General features: G+C 40.6%; 1 protein-coding gene across 2 annotated transcripts; it reads left to right on the top strand.

Annotated features, from left to right (window-relative positions):
* The first annotated feature begins 240 nt into the window (after positions 1 to 240).
* On the top strand, positions 241 to 18,697 carry LOC140195948 (uncharacterized). Of its 2 annotated transcripts, XM_072254636.1 has the most exons (7): positions 241 to 314; positions 657 to 785; positions 3,670 to 3,772; positions 3,973 to 4,326; positions 8,060 to 8,338; positions 14,393 to 14,491; positions 18,308 to 18,697. In XM_072254636.1, exons 2-7 carry the CDS (start codon positions 780 to 782, stop codon positions 18,349 to 18,351), a joined length of 885 nt encoding a protein of 294 aa, XP_072110737.1. In that variant the 5' UTR covers positions 241 to 314; positions 657 to 779; the 3' UTR covers positions 18,352 to 18,697. The 2 variants fall into 2 exon arrangements, with proteins under 2 accessions (XP_072110737.1, XP_072110738.1); XM_072254637.1 differs by lacking the exon at positions 14,393 to 14,491.
* Positions 18,698 to 18,996: the final 299 nt, after the last annotated feature.

Here is an 18,996-nt window from a genome sequence, read left to right as displayed (position 1 = left end):
GAGAACTTCCAGCAAAAGAGGGAACAATTTGCAAAGCTGGAAGTAAAAGATTATCTGAGCGGGTCCGAGTGCCGCTCATTGGTTTAGTAAAGAGCAATTTCTGTATAACCTTCAGGTCAGTGTCACGTACTGTTTTCCAGTATCCGCATATCGGAATCACCATAGGACAGCGTAAGTGTAACCACTCAACATTCAACACACGTCACACCGCCGAATCCGCCGATTATTTTATTGTTACCCACGCTGGTGAAATGTAGTCTTGTTTAGCAGGGGTTGGACATTTTATTTGCAATTTGAAACTTTGAGGAGAGAAGGTGGGTGAATTTACTTTGGTCCAGAATTTACAATAAGCTGAATGCGGTTCTGAAATAGTTAGATAGCACGAAGAATATTAAAGCAAAGCAGAAACGTCGGGTTTTCGTTCTGAAGGTGGTCAAATCTATCTCCGCTTTCCTGGCAAAGGTGATATTATACTTCTGATATTGCCTGGATGGAAAAATAAGTTTGCTAATAATAAGTCTCGACCAGACTTTAAAAAAAGACTTGCAATCTTAAATGAAATCCATTCACTCTATAGCTTAACTTCTCTCTTTTGAACGCGGTGAATCTGAGTTTGTACTTAAATCCAATAATTATTTGCATTAAATATTTACCAGGTACATTCACTGCGGTTGAAGGACATTGAAACCAACAGGTCGAATAATAAAAAAGCTGATTTGTTCAAATTTGGAGACCAAATACAGTCGTGCGACCTACGCAAATCTCCAGTTATATAGTGCATGTTGGTAAGTGACCGCTGTCCCCGTCCGATAGAATTAAATTCGCTGCAAGTTCCTGTCTGTGGGAACTAGCGGTTCTACTTTCATGCGGCACTGACACAGTTTCACCAATTGTTGCCGAGCAGAATCGCGATATTTATCGATCTAGAACCTAATAGGTGAAACTCCTCGGGGACCACGCTAAAGAAAAGCGAGTTTTTATTGGGGAGGTTAAAAAATGACCTGAGTTTTATGGCTGGTTAACATGTAAAATATATACAGTGCGCTCCTTGGTGGTACACGTTTCCTTCTCTGTCTCAATCCAGGTTCCCATTTTAGAGAACTATTTTCTTTAAAATGTAATTTAGTAAAATGATCTGTAAATTTAAAATTTTACTCCTTAAATAAAGATTTCTGTACAGAATTATATATATTCTATTAATATATTCTAACATTATAGCTGAGCAATATAATGTTTTGGCAATTGCATTCTTGATGTTGAGACGATAAGGGCGAGTTGTCCGTAAGATCAAGATGAATAAGGATGTATCCAGATTCACCATCGCTCAAGGAGCTAATTGAACGTTCACAACCTTCGTGCGTGTTGTATTTGAATCCTGTTATTATTGGCATGCTTTGCTGGGACAATTTACCTCCGTTGGTGGAAGTTTCCTGCGGCAAAAGGCTTACAAACACCGACAACTTTCTTTTCTAGTCCGCCTCACCCACAATATTCACTCTTTGCTTGGAGTAATCTCATGAGAGATATTACAGTGGTATTCTTTATTTTAATTTATGCGAGACATGTTGACATTTGAAATAACAGAAATGGCAATTATTCTTCTCTCTCGCTACGGGGGTTGCTGGAATATCTAAATATTTCATACAAATTGTGGTCTTTATATTCGAGAATGAGCAAACTAAAGGAGACAGAAGATTGTTATCCAACCCACCCACTCCCCTTGAAAATGTATCTTCCGATTTAGAATCACGACCACCGTGATACGTGCCGAGTGATGGAGAGTTTAGTGAACGCGGGTCATTTTCCGCAATGGACATTGGTATCTGACGCTTAGCCTACATCAGATCCCTCGCTTGGGCTCTTCAGTTCATCCCGTCATGCGTAAAGGAGACGGTGGAATTTTATGGATGTAAAGTTAACTAAGTCTCTCAGAAAATGCGTGTGAGAGCAGTAAATGGTGATTAAAATGTTCTATTTACTTTGCTTACCGGACACAATGCACAGTAATTTTGCTACCAGTATCCTTACTGGCCGCCGTTTATATTTTTGTCCTGAGGAGATAAAATTGGATTTTAAAAAACGAATGTAGATTGCTAATGTAACGTATTACATGTACACATGTAACGCGCTGTTAGGTTTCACTGCTAATGTAATGGCTTCTTTGTAACGTTTCACTACTAAGGGCAATGGCTTCCTTATACTGCTCACTGCTGAGGTAACGGTTTCTCTGTAGCAGCAATGTTTGGGTTATGACTGGAGATAACAGGACTTTGGTATGCAAGTTAGCCAATAAGATATTGCTCGTCTGTCTTGTGATTCTGGAAAGATGTTGTTTTCGCGGTCTTTTGTCGAGGAGAGATGAAGAGGGAAAACGCGTGAGGAGGGAGCTGGTAGGCCACCGAATGGAGTGGACTGGGATCTGAGGGTCCGAAGGTCGGCGACGCACGGAGGAGACCGACGGTAGAAGAATGACGATTGAGTGAGATCCAACGTGAAATTTTGACTTTTCCTTGAAATGGGCCCTTCTTTAAAATTTTTCATTACTAGCCCTATATTCAGAATTAGATTCATAAAGTTCAATCATTAATTGCATATGGTGCACTGCCTGATATTTTGCGTTGTAGATTTGTAACTGGGCGGTACATTACACAGCATCCACACAAACGTGATTTCCCAGTTTGGCGGGGCCAAAAGCTGTTTCCCCCTAGACGAACTCGAGCTGGGTGAGCCTGAGGGTTACGTGCAAATTAAGTAATAAACTTTAAAAAATATTTAATACATACCATAAATTTGAAATTTCTGTTGTTGGTGTTTTGTAGCTCTTTTGGTTGTACAATAACGTGTGCTCTCAAAGTTGGAAGTGACTCTTTCCTGACCGCAGTCGGTCTGTGCGTGTGTTAATAGGGGAGAGGAGGATAAGAGTCGGGACCTGCCCCAGAGCGAACAAGTCTGTCCAAGCTCGAGCCCACTTGCCTTCCTCTGTAAGGCAGTGTCTGCTATAAGGTTCCTCTGGTCTCAACCACAGGTCTCTCCAAATACCCCACCTTAATGATTCGCGCAATCTTTCCGAAACTTAGCCAATCCGACGTGCGCTCGGCTAGTCTCTGATTCATTCCCTATCCAAGACTAAAGAATGAACGCAGCTGTAAAGTGGAGTTCTGTAATAGGTTGCTTGGCCAATTCAAAAGGACGCTGTCAAACACCCCAGTAATAATCACATTTGACCAGAAGTCACAGTGATAGTGACAGCGAAGCTAAGGAGACTCGCCGTTGGGAGAGAGCTAATGGTGAATGGGCTTCAAATGAACGTCCGCTGCTGTTCACTGTTAGTGGTGTCACAACTTGGTGTCCAGTTCCCCATGGAAATGTTTTGAATGAGGTGAAGTGGCTGCATTTTCACGGGAGAGATGAACATAACACACACTGAAAGTCAGTCCATAAACTGTAGTGTTTTTGAAAGTGACAGTGGATTTCCTGGTGATTGTGATTAATTAAAGCTCTTCTTCTCCAACTGTTTTTAACCTCAATAATGTGTGTTGTAACTCTTGGTGTTCAACAGTGCCTCGCAGTTTGTAAATGAAATGTTTTGAAACACGGTGCTCCAATATGACGAATTTCAGATGCCCGCCAATGGAGGCTTATTTTTCAACCGTTTTATCATCTCCTCAGATTATTTTATTTTCACGATGCCAACACAGGCATGAAAAGGAAATGGCCCCACACTATAAAGTTATTTGGTGCTTCGTTGTGAAGATGTTTGCAGTGCTCTCAGGTAATACACTAATCTAAGCTAACTGGTATTCAGATAAACGACAACTTAGTGTGTTTATACAGAATTAATTGATTGGATTTTTTCAGTGTGATGGTGTGTACCATGCTTCCCGGAAATATATTTTGGGAATTATTAAGCTAACTGTTGCTGAAAAATATTAACATTCATAATTTTAATATAAATGCACTGTCCCATTCCAGCGCTCCGTTTTCTCACACTCTGTGCCTCAGAGATCTCAGCTCAATCCGATACAATCATTGATGCCGTCGTTGGACAAGACGTTCATTTCCCTGTGGAGAATCAGTGCGAAGATAAATTTCTAGTAACATTTCAGTTACTATCCCCGGTTGATGCAGTTCTTGCATCGCGGGGAACGAACATGTCTGAGACACAGCACCCGCTGTACAAGGACAGACTGTACTGGAGCGCGAATGGTTTCCCGGTGCTGTCCAAAGTGCTGGTTAACGACAGTAAACGATACGCGACCCGAATCGACTGCCGGCGCGAATCCTCAATGGGCGCAACGAAAGAGATCTACGATTTGCGCGTGTTCGGTGAGTAACTGACAGGGTGGGAGTGGTGTGGTTTACTGGTAAACCAGGATTCGTGGAGAGTATCAGGAGACCGAGAGAAGCCTGGTGCGGGGGGTGGGGGGGAATCCAGGTTCGGGTCGGACTGCAACAGCGCGCCAGGCTGCGGCATACGGGCGGCACCAGCTGCCGGGTAAAAGTTGGCTCGGCCCTGGCAAAGGGTGTAGGGGTAATGCTAAAAAATGTGCCGGGGACTGGGTTTGTAGCTTCGGTTCAAAGTACCCGGAGCCAAGGAGAGTCCGGGACTAACGCGAGAAATACAGAGTTGAGGACAGTGGAATGACGAGGTCGTAGAGGAAGGAAGGGGAGTAGAGTGAGGTGCTAGGGAAGAAAGAGCGGTGGGACGAAGGGGTGGAGACGGGTGGCAGAGAGGTGGGTGGGCGAGGGAGCGGATGGAGTTGTGCGGAAAGGAAAGGAAAGCCAGCTTGGGGAATAGCCGGGAGGGGTGTGGGGAGTTGGAGACCTTGGGGAGAGTGTAAGAGCAGTGGTGAGGATACCAGGTGGGACTGGAGAGAGTAAAGGGCGATGGGCTGCTGAAGGACGGAGAATGGGACGGTAAATCGAGGTATGAGGAGAACAGTGGTGAGAAGAACAAGGGCTGGCCGAAGGGGTTACGGAGAAGGTCCAGGGTGAATTCGGGGATGCGGAGACATGACATCCGAATGTCAGCAGCTTCCAACATGGCGGAGTAGAAAATGTCTGTGTGTGAATTATATTAACGTAGATGGTCACTGCAGAGCAGATGTCACACGGGATTGACGGAGTAAATGCTTAGTGCTTGGCCACTGGGTCGAAGCCAGATGGAGTCTGTCATCTTCCCACTGACATTCCCAACTAACTGCACCTTCCCTCCCTCGGTCTCAACACAAACCGTTGACTGTTTAATCCCTTCCACAGATGTTGCCTGATTTGCTGAGTGCGTTCAGCATTCTCTTTACCTAATTGCCTCTTACCTTTTAATCCCTTCACCCCAACGATATTCCCAGATCAGTGCCTTCCCATCTTGCACTAATCCCCTCTATCACCCTCCATAACATTCTTTATCTCCATCTGAGCACTCTCTCTATGAATTTTCTATCTCTGACTCTAAATCACTACCCCAGTCTCCAGTGCTGTCCTCCCTCAAGATATAACCCCTCAATTTACCTTTATCTCTCCATCACCAACTCACTCCCCCTGGGCATGTGGCAGTTCCAGCCATCAGTGTTCCAGACTGCTGGCCATCCTCAAGTCCAGCTAATGTGAACCCAACTCCTACTCTTTTTTTTCACATCCTGGACTTCATTCTTGAGTTTCTTCAGAGAAAATAAAGTCCCCTTCTCATCATGATCCAGTGACAAAGGTCCAGCATTTGTCATAGCCGCTGAGAGAAGTTGCTCACTATTATAATGTAGAACCTGTCCATTCTGACATGATGGTTAACATGTCATTGTCTGTGGCATCCAGCAATAACACAGGTAGATCAATCAGCCATTCAGCATAAAGAACATTCATTAAAAAAAATGTAAGAACTTAGGAACTTGAGGAAAGTAAGCAATTTGACCTCTGAGTTCACTGATGTTGAATTACCATCTTTGTTTCAAAAACAAAAAATAAAAATTTGAAACATTTTATCTAATATATTGGTGATGTATCCACCAATTTGTGGAGAAGCGAAAGTTCGGGGGTTGAGTTCAATAGTGGTAAAAGAACAGGAGAATGCAAGTTAGATCATCGAAAATGTCTTAACCAAATAATTCATGTGGATGCAGATACCAAGTTATGCAACCAGAAAAAATACAGAATTTTGCATTTTAACTGAAATTCTAAAAGAGCACAAAGCAAGAGTGAAACAAGATGCATGAAAGAAGTCTATCTCTGATATTAAAATTAATGTTTCTATGCATTCTGTGCAAGACATTCATACATGTGAATCCATTTAACATGCCACACAGTTTCCAGGCCATGTAAAGTTTTCCTGCTCAGAGCAATAGTTGGTCCACACAGCTGCAAAAAAAAAACTAGACAGAACATTGCGGTACAGGTGTGAGAATGATCAGCTGTTTGAATGGTGTCATAATACAACCTTACATTAACAATCAGCAAGACCAAGGAATTGATTCTGGGCTTCAAGAAAAGGAAGTCAGGAGAACATGAAGGGACCAACAGTGGAAAGGATGAGCAGTTTCAAGTTCATGGGCATTGACATCTCAGAGGATCTATCCTGAGCCCAACATATTGATGCAATCATGAAGCAGGCTTGCCAGTAGATTTACTTCATTAGGACTTTTAGGAGAATGGGTGTGTCACCAAAGTCGCTAGCAAGTTTCTACAAATGTACCATGGAAAGCATTCTGACTGGGTTGTATCACCACCTGGAATGGAAGCTCCAATGTACAGGATCAACAGAGACTGCAGAGTTTGTCATCTCAGCCAGCTGCATCAAGGGCGTAACCCTCACCACCATCCAGGATCTTCAAAAGGCAATTTCTCAAGAAGAAGCATCCATCATTAAGGAACTCGCCATCCAGGACATGGTCTCTTCTCAGTACTACCATCAGAGGGAAGTTACAGGAGTATTAAAACCTACACTTGATTCAGGAACGGTATCTACACCACCGCACTCCCCCCCCCCGCCTCCCCCCCACTGCCTTCAGATTTTTGAACTTTCCATGAACTCATGACCATCACATCACGATTCCTCTTTCACATGAATTATTTATTTTATTTTATTGTAATTTATAGTAATGTCTTAATGTCTTGCACTGTACCGCTGCCACAAACTAACAAACTTCATGGCATCTGTCAATTATAATCAACATAATTCTGATTCATCTGGGACATCATGTTACAACTTTATAAAACACTGGTTAGGCCCCACGTGAAATATTGTGCACAGTTCCGATTATCACACTATAGAAAAGATGTTATTACACTAGGCAGAGTGCAGGGAAGATTCACGTGGAAGTTCTTTGCATTGTGTTTTTCGGTTATAAGGAAGAGATTCAGTAGGGTGTGGTTATTTTCCTTGGAGTAGAAGAAGCCAAGAGATGACCCGAAATGGATATTCAGAATTATTAGAGGAATAGGTAGGGGAGGTGGTAAACAATTCTTTCCCCATGGTGACGAGTGTAACTGTAAGTTGAGAAATATGGGTTTTTGAGGGCATCTGAACAGGAATTCTTTCATACCTAGTGTGGTTAGAATCTGGAATGTACTGTCTGAGCAGGCAGTGGAGGTAGGTGCATTCAGAGTGTTTAAGAATGATTTAGACAATTGCTGCATCAGAAAGGCTGTGGACCAAATGTGGATTAATAAAACTAGTAAAGGTAAGTACAGTGTTCAGCAAGGACATAGTGGTCTAAAGGTCCTGCTTCTGTACTATGACTTTACCAGTAGCGAACCACTGAGAACAGCCTCCTGATTTCTAAATTTAACTCTCCATCAGGGAAGTGGAAGTCGCTGTCAGTGTTTTAGAGAGATGATGGTGAGTGTAGATGGTTTTCATGTTACTACAAAAAGAGAACCTGGTGATCAGAGATTTCTGTACATTTCCTAATCAACATATCTTACTTTCAAGCAAATCATTCAATTTCAAACATCAGGAGTCTATATTATGGGTGGTGTGGGGTCTCTGGACAGAAAGGGTTTACTATGCTGCATCTCTTAAAAAGAAAAGCAAGATCACATAATTCTTCTATCTACTATCTCATTTCAGAACCAGTTTTGAAGCCAGTGATAACACCAATTTGGAAGTGTCCGTCTCCAAATATCACTCTGAACTGCTCTGTCTCCAATGGAGCAAATGTTACATTGTACTGGGATAGTCTATCCCTGTCTGAAAACACCTACAGAACCTTTGAGGGGCCAGAACTGGTGGTGAACCATGAGAATGAGTGGAAACAATACATATTCAGGTGCATAGTGAAGAACAGAGTTAGTAATGCAAGTAGTGAACTCACTATTACAGAGTTGTGCAATGAACATAATTTTGCAAGTAAGTATGAAGAATAAAGTTTGTTCATAGCACTGCATTAAATTCTTCCAAAGTATTCACAACTATCCTCTCTCTTGATATAATACAGAATATAGAACAGTACAGCACAGTACTGGACATGTAGTGTCAATTTATTTAGCCTACCCCAAAATCAATCTAATTCTTACCTCCCACATACTTCTTCATTTTCTTTCATTTGTGTAAATATCTAAGAGTCTCTTCAGTGCCCCCAAATTATCTGCCTCCATCACCATTCCTGGCACTGCATTCGACACAAATACCACTCTCTGTGTAAAAAAAATCTACGTCTGACATCCTCCCTATACCTTCCTCAAATCATCTTACAATTATGCCCTCTCATACTAGCCAATTCTGTCCTGGGGAAAAGGTGCTGCCTATCCACTCTGTCTACACTTCTTTTCATCTTATATGCCTCTTTGAAGTCACCCCTCGTCCTCCTCCGCTTCAAACAGAAAAGCTCTAACTCACTCAAACTTTCCACACGAGGCTTCATCATTAATCAAGGCAGCATCCTGGTGAATTTCCTGTGGATGAGGCGAGAAGAAATTTCTTCACTTAAAGGGTAGTGCCACGATCCAGAGGTGCTAAGAGAGCTTAAGGTTAAGGAACCCTTAAGGACCAGTGATCACAATATGATCTAGTTCACTTTGAAATTTGAGAAGGAGAAACTACATTCCAATGTGTCAGTATTTTAGTGGAATAAAGGAAATTACAATGGCATTTTGGGGGAACTGGCCAAGGTTGACCAGAAAGGGACACTAGCAGGAAGGACAGCAGAGCATCAATGGCTGGAGTTTCTGTGAAAAATGAGGTAAGTGCAAGACAGATGTATTCCAAATAAGGAGAATTTTTCAAATGGTAGAAGGATACTACCGTGGCTGACAAGTGAAGTCTGAACCATAGTAAAAGCAAATGAAAGGTATACAAGGAAGCCAAAGCTAGTGGGAAGATAGAGGATTGGGAAGCTTTTAAAAACTTGCAGAAGGGAACTAAGAAGGTGAAAAAGATGAAGCTGGCGACTAATATCAAAGAAGATACTGAAAGTTTTTTTAAGTATATAAAAGGTAAAAGAGAGTTGGGGGTAGATATAGGACCATGGAATTACAAGGGAGTTACTAGCATGGGTGGAGCATTAGCTGATTGGCAGAAAACAGAGAGTGGGAATAAAGGGATCCTATTCTGGCTGGTTGATGGTTATCAATGGAGTTCTACAGGGGTCGTTGTCGGGACTGCTGCCTTTTACAATGCATGTTAATGATTTGGACTATGAGATTAATGGATTTGTGGCTAAATTTGCTGATGATACAAAGATAGGTGGAGAAGCGGGTAGTGTTGAGGAACCAGAGAGCCTGCAGAGAGTTTAGGGGAATGGGCAAAGAAGTGGCAAATGAAATACAATGTTGGAAAGTGCACTTTGGTAGAAGAAATAAACGGGCAGACTATTACTTAGATGGGGAGAGAATTCAAAATACAGAGTTGCAAAGGGACTTGGGAGTCCTTGTGCAGGATACCCTAAACGTTAACCTCCAGGTTGAGTCGATGGTGAAGAAGGCGAATACAATGTTGGCATTCATTTCCAGAACTATAGAATATAAGAGCAGGGATGTGATGTTGAGGTTCTATAATGCACTTGGAAGACCACACTTGGAGTATTTTGTGCAGTTTTGGGCTCTTTATTTTAGAAAGGATGTACTGACATTGGAGAGGGTTCAGAGAAGATTCACAAGATTGATTCCAGGAATGAAAGTGTTACCGTATGAGGACTGTCTGGTAGCTCTTGTGCTGTATTCCCTGGAGTTCCGGAGAATGAGGGGGGATCTCATAGAAACATTCTGAATGTTAAAAGGCCTAAACAGATTAGATATGGCAAAGTTATTTCCCATGGTAGGGGATTCTAGGAAAAGAGGGCATGACTTCAGGATTGAAGGATGTCAATTTGGAACAGAGATGCAGAGAAAGTACATTAGTCAGAGGGTGGTAAATCTGTGGGATTTGTTGCAATGAGTGGCTGTGGAGGCCAAGTCATTGGGAGCATTTAAGGCAGAGATAGATAGATTCTTGTTTAGCCAGGGCATGGGCATATGGGGAGAAGGTAGAAGAGTGGGGATGTCTGGAAGATTTGGATCAGCCCATAACAGAATGGTGAAGCAGTTTGATGGGCTGAATGGCCTACTTCTGCTCCTATATCTTATGTTCTTATGATAGTGAATCTTTGCAATTCTCATAAGGAGATGAGCTTTATTTGTCATATGTATCGAAAGTGGGGTTCTTTGTGACAATAGAGGAGCAGGTGGCAAACAAAAAAAATCAAAATTACATCATATAAACCAACATAATCAAGATGATAAATGCAGGAAATGCAATGAGAAACCATAAACAATTCAACACAATACAGGATCCTGCAGTGGTTTAACTGAATCTGATTAGTTAAACAATGAAGTGGCAAACATCATTCACCAATCTCCTACTTTAAAATACAAACTCACGAACGACACCATACCTTACTACAAATACATGTCTGATCCAGTTTTAGAGTCAGACTCCTACAAATTATATTATGACTAACCCATTATTACAGATAGCACAATCCATAATAACTATCCAGAGATAATTTTACAGGATAAACCAGCAAGAACAACTTCATAGATATAGTCAGTCCAGACACACATAACATATAGGAATCAATGAATGAAAAACACCCGAAGTATGTTGAATTAAAAGAGGAAATTGAAAGACTATGGGACATAATCAAGGTTTACATTTCCCAATTGTAATATCTACAACTGGCATCATCCCAAAGCCACTACACAGTCGCATTAAACAACTGGACCTGGGGAGCAATATTGGAGATGTCTGGAAAAAGAATCTGCAGAAAGCCACAAAATAAACACCACTAGAATAGTCAGAAAGACTCTAGATATTGAGAAATGAGTGTGTTTGGGTATGCCTGTACCTCAGGTTATACCAGCTAATAACTGCTCCTGAACTTGGAAGTGTCATACTTGATACTCCTGTACGTCCCCTCTGATGGCAACAGCAAGAAGCGAGCAGGGCCTGAATCTTGGGGGGTGGGATGGTCTTCGACAATGGATGCTGCTTTCCTGTGATAGCACTCCTTGTAAATGTGCTCAAAGGTTGTGAGGGCATAACACATGATATACTGGGCCATATCCACTACCTTTTACAGTTTGTTCTATTCAAGGGCATTGATGTTCAATACCAGACCGAGATGCAACCATTCAGTATACTCTCCATAGCACTCGTATAGAAATTGGTCAGTTGGAGATGACAAGCTGAATCTACACAAACGTCTCAGAAAATAGAGGTGCTGCTGTGCGTTCTTTGTAGTGGCAGTTACATGCTGGACCCAGGACAAATCCTCTGTAATGATTAAGCTGAGGAATTTAAAAGTACTGACTCTCCACCTCTCATCCCCCAATGAGGACTGGCTCAGTTTTGAAGAGAGGTCATGAACCCAAAACTTCAGCTCTATTTCTCTTTCCACAGATGCTCTTGACCTGTTGGGCATTTCTCTATTTCCCAGTTTTATTTTGATATATTGACAATTTTTTACTGATAAGACAGGATACTGTCAATCAATATGTTCACACATACAAGTCATAGCGGCACTGACATTTGATCCATCTCCAATCATTTCTATGAAGCTTCCAACTGTTAAACTTGGGAGTCTTGGTAAAGACATACTGACTTGAAACTGAAACTGAGGTTAATCATAACACTTAAAAATAGGAATTCAATTTAGTTTTCTCATCAACTAGGGGTAATTAATAATGCAAATGTTCATCTGTAAACCATTTAGTATGGAATAAGACTAGATCTAATTAGAGAGGTGGAGTAATAAAGGGAATTCGAATGTATTTCACTGATTCTCACTAAAAAGGAATTTGGTTTGGTATTTTGTATATATTGCCATTTTTTTTAATCAATGAATCCTACCTCCATATGTGCATGTTTTCTATTCACTGCCTCCTTTTGATGTCTGGAGGTTTTCATGGCCCACTAGCACCTGGTGTAGTTCTGTGTAATTTGATTTTTCTCAAAAAGAGTGCAGCGACCAGCCTCATGAGATAAGACAACCAGATGACATAGGAACAGAAGAAATAGGATCGGGAGTAGGCCATGTGACCAGTAGGGCATGCTCAACCATTCAATAAGATCATGCCTGATCTGGCCATGGGCTCATCTCCACTTTTTCCCCATAATCCTTAATGCTCCTACTATGCAAAAATCTATCCAACCTTGTCTTAAATATACAGTATTTACTGTGGTACCCTCCATTGCAGAAGTTAATGTCTTTCCGATACTATTGTACATATTTAGTTGGCTTGGAATAGTAGGGATATAACTGCTGGTATAAAAAATGCAAGTCTTTCCTCATTGAATTATTAGACTTCCTGGAACTTTTGTTTGCTTGGCATATGCTTTGTATTTTGGAGTCAATCTTCATGCAACTTTGTTCATAACTTTCAGTTTGTCTTTTGATATGGAAGCTTTTGGTTTTCCCTAAATAATGGTTCCAGTCTTCAAAGGCTTCTAGATTATAGGAACAAATGTAAGCCATTGCTACGGGTTCTATAATGTGTTTTAGATGTTAATACAAATGCAGATTTATAATCCAACGACTACATTGACGAACACTCCTGTGAAGAATGATACAGTGTGATCTTACTGTGTATGTTATAAAGTCTTTCACCATGAATGTTCAAATTTCACAATTCAGATGTGTTTGTAAGGAATCTTTTCCTTTATATTTTTGAGTTCAAAAATATTGGCTTTTCATTCAAAGCTTACCAGACATAAAAGGTTCCCAAAAAACTTTCCTCAACAATTAATATTTCATTCTAAGGCTATTATCATTGATGTCATTCTGATATCCAAACATTGAAAACATTAAGAGACAGGTCAGTTTAAACTGATGCACAAGCTCAGAAACTCAGTATTGCCCTTCTCTCTCAGTTGAACATTAATAGTGATACAGGAGAGCTCTTGTATTGCTAGGTTTGGCAGAAAAAATAAATGGGCAGACTATTATTTAAATGGGGAAAGAATTCAAAGTTCTGAGATGCAACGGGGCTTGGGATTCCCTTAAAGTTAACCTCCAGGTTGAGTCGGTAGTGAAGAAGACGAATGCAATGTTGGCATTCATTTCTAGAGGAATAGAGTATAGGAGCAGGGATGTGATGTTGAGGCTCTATAAGGTGCTGGTGAGACCTCACTTGGAGTACTGTGGGCAGTTTTGGTCTCCTTATTTAAGAAAGGATGTGCTGACGTTGGAGAGGGTACAGAGAAGATTCACTAGAACGATTCCGGGAATGAGAGGGTTAACATATGAGGAACGTTTGTCCGCTCTTGGACTGTATTCCTTGGAGTTTAAAAGAATGAGGGGAGACCTCATAGAAACATTTCGAATGTTAAAAGGCATGGACAGAGTGGATGTGGGAAAGTTGTTTTGCATGATGGAGGAGTCTAGTATGAGAGGGCATGACTTCAGGATTGAAGGGCACCCTTTCAGAACAAAAATGCGAAAAAATTTTTTTAGTCAGAGGGTGGTGAATCTATGGAATTTGTTGCCACGGGCAGCAGTGGAGGCCAAGTCATTGGGTGTTTTTAAGGCAGAGATTGATAGGTATCTGAGTAGCCAGGGCTGCAAAGGTTATGATGAGAAGGCGGGGCAGTGGGACTAAATAGGATAAAATGGATCAGCTCATGATAAAATGGCGGAGCAGACTCGATGGGCCGAATGGCCTACTTCTGCTCCTTTGTCTTATGGTCTTATGGTCTTATGGTCTTATGGTATTTCTTACATTCTATAAAACGGACTTTTAACTATTCTGTCTGCCAATGTATAGTATATTCACCACAGAAGTAAATTATCCAAGTAACATGAAACTACATATGTTTCAGATGTACTACATAAGCAATAATTAATGTTTATTAAATCAGATTGTTGTCTTATCATGTCATTCTTTTAATACATTACAAATATTATTCTCTCCCTCTGTTCTACTTTAGGTGAGCTCTGCCGATACATATTTGCAGGAACATTGCTGTTAGTTTTTCTTTTAATCATACTTAACTATCAAAAAGTAAAATCAGTGCGCAAACAAAATAGTAAGTAAAATTGCTTTTTACAATTGTAAGAAGTACAATTCAGCGAATTATTGATTATGTTTTTGTAGTCTTGCTAATAATGATACTGCTTGTTATTGTACTATGATCACAGTTTGAAAACTGTTCTTCTAATTTCCCTATTGAAATTGTTTTGTATACAAGGTGAACGGTGACTATCCTTGTGGAACACTATTACAAATCTAGTTCCAGTCTGAAGAGCCACTCCCAACTCCCATTTTTAGCTTTCTGTTTTGAAAATAGCTTACTCCATGTTCCCTCTACTTGTCCCCTGATTCTAAATATCTGGATCCTAATTATAACCATATAACCATATAACAATTACAGCACGGAAACATGCCATATTGGCCCTTCTAGTCCATGCGAACTCTTACTCTCACCTAGTCCCACCGACCTGCACTCAGCCCATAACCCTCCATTCCTTTCCTGTCCATATAGCTATCCAATTTAACTTTAAATGCCAACATTGAACCTGCCTCAACCACTTCTGCTGGAAGCTCGTTCCACACAGCCACCACTCTCTGAGTAAAGAAGTTCCTCTTCATGTTACCCCTAAACTTTTGCCTTTTAACCCTCAACTCATGTCCTCTTGTTTGAATCTCCCCTACTCTCAATGGAAAAAGCCTATCCACGTCAACTCTATCTATATCCCTCATAATTTTAAATACCTCTATCAAGTCCATCCTCAACCTTCTACGTTCCAAAGAATAAAGACCCAACTTGTTCCACCTTTCTCTGTAACTTAGGTGATGAAACCCAGGTAACATTGTAGTAAATCTTCTCTGTGCTCTCTCTATTTTGTTGACATCTTTCCTATACAGTAATTCGGTGCCAAAACTGTACACAATATTCCGAATTTGGCCTCACCAATGCCTTCTACAATTTCAACATTACATCCCAACTCCTATACTCAATGCTCTGCTTAACAAAGGCCAGCAAACCAAAAGCTTTCTTCACCACCCTATCCACATGAGATTCCATCTTTAGGGAACTATGCACCATTATTCCTAGATCCCTCTGTTCTACAGCATTCTTCAATACCCTACCATTTACTATGTATGTCCTATTTTGGTTAGTCCTACCAAAATGTAGCACCTCACATTTATCAGCATTAAACTCCATCTGCCATCTTTCAGCCCACTCTTCTAACTGGCTTAAATCTCTCTGCAAGGTTTGAAAACCTACTTCATTATCCACAACTCCACCTACCTTAGTATCATCTGCATACTTACTCATCCAATTTACCACCCCATCATCCAGATCTTTGATGTGTATGACAAACAACATTGGACCCAGTACAGATCCCTGACGCACACCACTAGTCGCCGTCCTCCAATCTGACAAACAGGTATCCACCACTACTCTGGCGTCTCCCATCCAGCCACTGTTGATTCCATTTTACTACTTCAATATTAATACTTAACAATTGAAACTTCCTAACTCACCTTCCCTGTGGGACCTTGTCAAAGGCCTTACTGAAGTCCATATAGACAACATGCACCGCTTTACCCTCGTCAACTTTCCTCATAACCTCTTCAAAAAATTCAATAAGCTTTGTCAAACATGACCTTCCATGCACAAATCCATGTTGACTGTTCCTAATCAGACCCTGTCTATCCAGATAATTATATATACCATCTGTAAGAATACTTTCCATCAATTATGAATCAAACCTCTTGAAAATCTTTGTAAATTCCAGATACATCACATTCATTGCATTGCCTCTCTATTTTTTTTTATGGTACATCGTCAGAGAATTCACTGAAACATGGAGAGCATTATTTCTCAAAAACAATATCATCAATTTCATATTCTATTTGTATTCTGTTACATTGAGGAAAAAATTCCCTTTTACTTTTCCTACACCCATTAATTTGCCAGTAAACTTAAAAGACCCAAACATCTATTCCTACCTTGTGGATAAATTGTATTGCATAGCAACAAAATATAAAGTTATTAGCTGATATACTGGTGAATTGTGAGAAGAATTATAAAAATAAATTATAGAAAATTTACACAGACCGTGACCAATCAGCTCAACAGACAACAGAGAAGGAGCTACCTGGTGAAATTCCAGCACTGTATTCTGCTATATACTGTAGCTCTATGTATTGCCTTCATCATTCCCTTTGCCAGTGAATATATAAATAATCCTGTATGAAAAATATTTTCCTCACCTTACTACTAGTATTTGTGGTAATGACTGCAATTCAACAACCTATAGCTTTTAAGACTGCAGAACAGAGAAATTAGTTCTTTCTTATTCTTCCATCAAGTTCCACCCACCCTAACATCCCCCCAATAGTTCTGTACACCTCAATAAAGCCTCTCCTCTCAGCCTTCTCACTCCCAAAGAAAAGAACTCCAATCTATTGAATTGCCTTCACAGATAAAAAGTTCTAGTTCTTGCAACACTCCTCTGCACTCTGTCCTAGGTAAGGTGCCTCGGCTGATTCATATGGAAACATCTAAAACAATACTAAACATCCCTTAAACTTACAATAAATCCAGAAAGTAGTTAACTTTATACTTTGTAAATGTCACCTTTTAGGCAATGGGGAACTTTACTTGAATCAATTTGAAGGAGAGGTTGAACTAAACAGCGGAGATGTATTCAAGGAGAAAGCTAATAGATAAACAGCAGAATTGAACAGATTAAAATTCAAAATAAAACGTTTTATCAAATTGCATGTGTGAGGGCTTCTGTCAGTCAGAGTTGACCATGGATATTGTGTCCTAGCTGTCTAGATATGTTAATCTGGGCAGTATGATATGGAGAGCAAGCTGTTGCCCATGTAGCAAGCTCGCTCTCTTCACACATCTGATGTACCCAAAGGAACGGCAGAGACCAGTACAGTTTGGTATCAGCAGTGTCACAAGAGTTACCCGTCAGCATTGAACTCAATGTAGGACTGCCTTAGGGACTCCAGCTCCAGATTTTTCCCATGGGGTTTACTCTTGAAGCCTTCCCCATGGGCGGTTGTAGACACAAGGCAGCATAAGTCTGAGATCAGAGTTTTCTTTCCCCTAGATGGGCTGTCAACCACAGCTGACGAGACCTATCTGCCTGGAGTGACTACTTTTAAGGTGCCAGTAACCCACTTTTGCTCCTTCTCCTGTCAGTAGAAATGGTTCAGCCGGGCTTAGTAGCTAAGCCACACAGGAAGCCAGGAGCAGGACTTGATTATCAGAAGCTATTTGAGGTGCACACCATTGGGAGCATTTAATAGATAGTGGGAGCTTGTCCCCATTACTACCGCTGACTACAACAAGCTTAAAGAACCAAAGTTTATATACATCACCATACACTCCCGTGAGATTCATTTGCTTGAGGGCATTCACTATAAATCCAACGAAACACCATAGAATCAATGAAAAACTGCACACGGGGATGGACAAACAAAAGACAACAAACTGTACAAATAATAAGAAGAAAAAGAAACAAAATAATACTAATATTAAATTAATCAATAAATAAATAATATTGTGAACATGAGTTGTAGAGTCCTTGAAAGTGAATCCATCGTTAGAGGAATCAGTTCAATTTTGGTGAGTAAAGTTATCCACTCTGGTTCAGGAGCCGATGGTTGAGGGGTAATAACTGTTCCTGGTGGTGTGGGTCCTGAGGCCCCTGTACCTCCTTCCTGATGGCAGCAGTGAGAAGAGAGTATGGCCAGAACTGTGGGTGTCCGATGGGTGGAATGAATTATTTACTTGAGTTTTGATCATCTGATAGTCAGACATTTTTGGCAAGTTTTCAAAAACATGTTAATGATATAACTCTCATGGATTTTTCAGACAGGGAGAAAAGAAAGCCTGGGGAGAAAGAGGTCTTTCTTTAAAATGGAATTATTGAACCCACATATATTGATACTTTGGATTCATACTAAAGAAAGCCCATTAACTGGACAGTCATTCTTGTACCGTTTGCCACCAATTGAAAGCTGGAAGAAAATGAGTGAACCTCGACTACTGCAGAATGAGAATCAGTTATATTGAATTTCATCCAACTCTGTATGACGCTGCAGTGGAACAGCAATGGATTTCATGGCATTACCATTGCCCAACTCAATTGAAAGAAATCAAAGCCTGAATTCCAAGTATGGAGATACATCATCTCTACAAATTGACGTATTTGATGATTATAAGAGGCCTGGTACTTTATATTTCTGAAATACATCATCTGAAGCAAATCTGATTTACTTTGACTGAAGTATGCTGAGGATATTGTTTCTAAATGTGTCATTTCCAGCTGGATTTTCATGTCAATTAGGGTGAAATTAATTTTTCTGGATTGCATGGCTGTAAATTAAGATTGAGAATGAGCCACAAAACTGGAACTAATCATTGTCAATTTTAATAAAATTTTTCAACCACCTACTGTCAGTTTTGTATGTTCACAAATGACAGAAAACTTGCAGATGCTGGAAATCCGAGCAACACACAAAATGCTGGAGGAACATTTCGGCCCAAAACTTCAACTGTGC

Source organism: Mobula birostris, chromosome 4 (assembly GCF_030028105.1).
Source record: "Mobula birostris isolate sMobBir1 chromosome 4, sMobBir1.hap1, whole genome shotgun sequence".
Taxonomy (NCBI): domain Eukaryota; kingdom Metazoa; phylum Chordata; class Chondrichthyes; order Myliobatiformes; family Myliobatidae; genus Mobula; species Mobula birostris.
Note: the sequence above shows the minus strand (reverse complement) of the source record. Positions and strands in the feature narration are given on the sequence as shown.

Bases quoted from the DNA above. Each gene is read 5' to 3' on its own strand.
- LOC140195948 (XM_072254636.1), top strand. The intron at 8,339-14,392 runs GTAAGTATGAAG...GTTCTACTTTAG, and splicing joins CAATGAACATAATTTTGCAA to GTGAGCTCTGCCGATACATA. The intron at 14,492-18,307 runs GTAAGTAAAATT...TGGATTTTTCAG, and splicing joins ATCAGTGCGCAAACAAAATA to ACAGGGAGAAAAGAAAGCCT.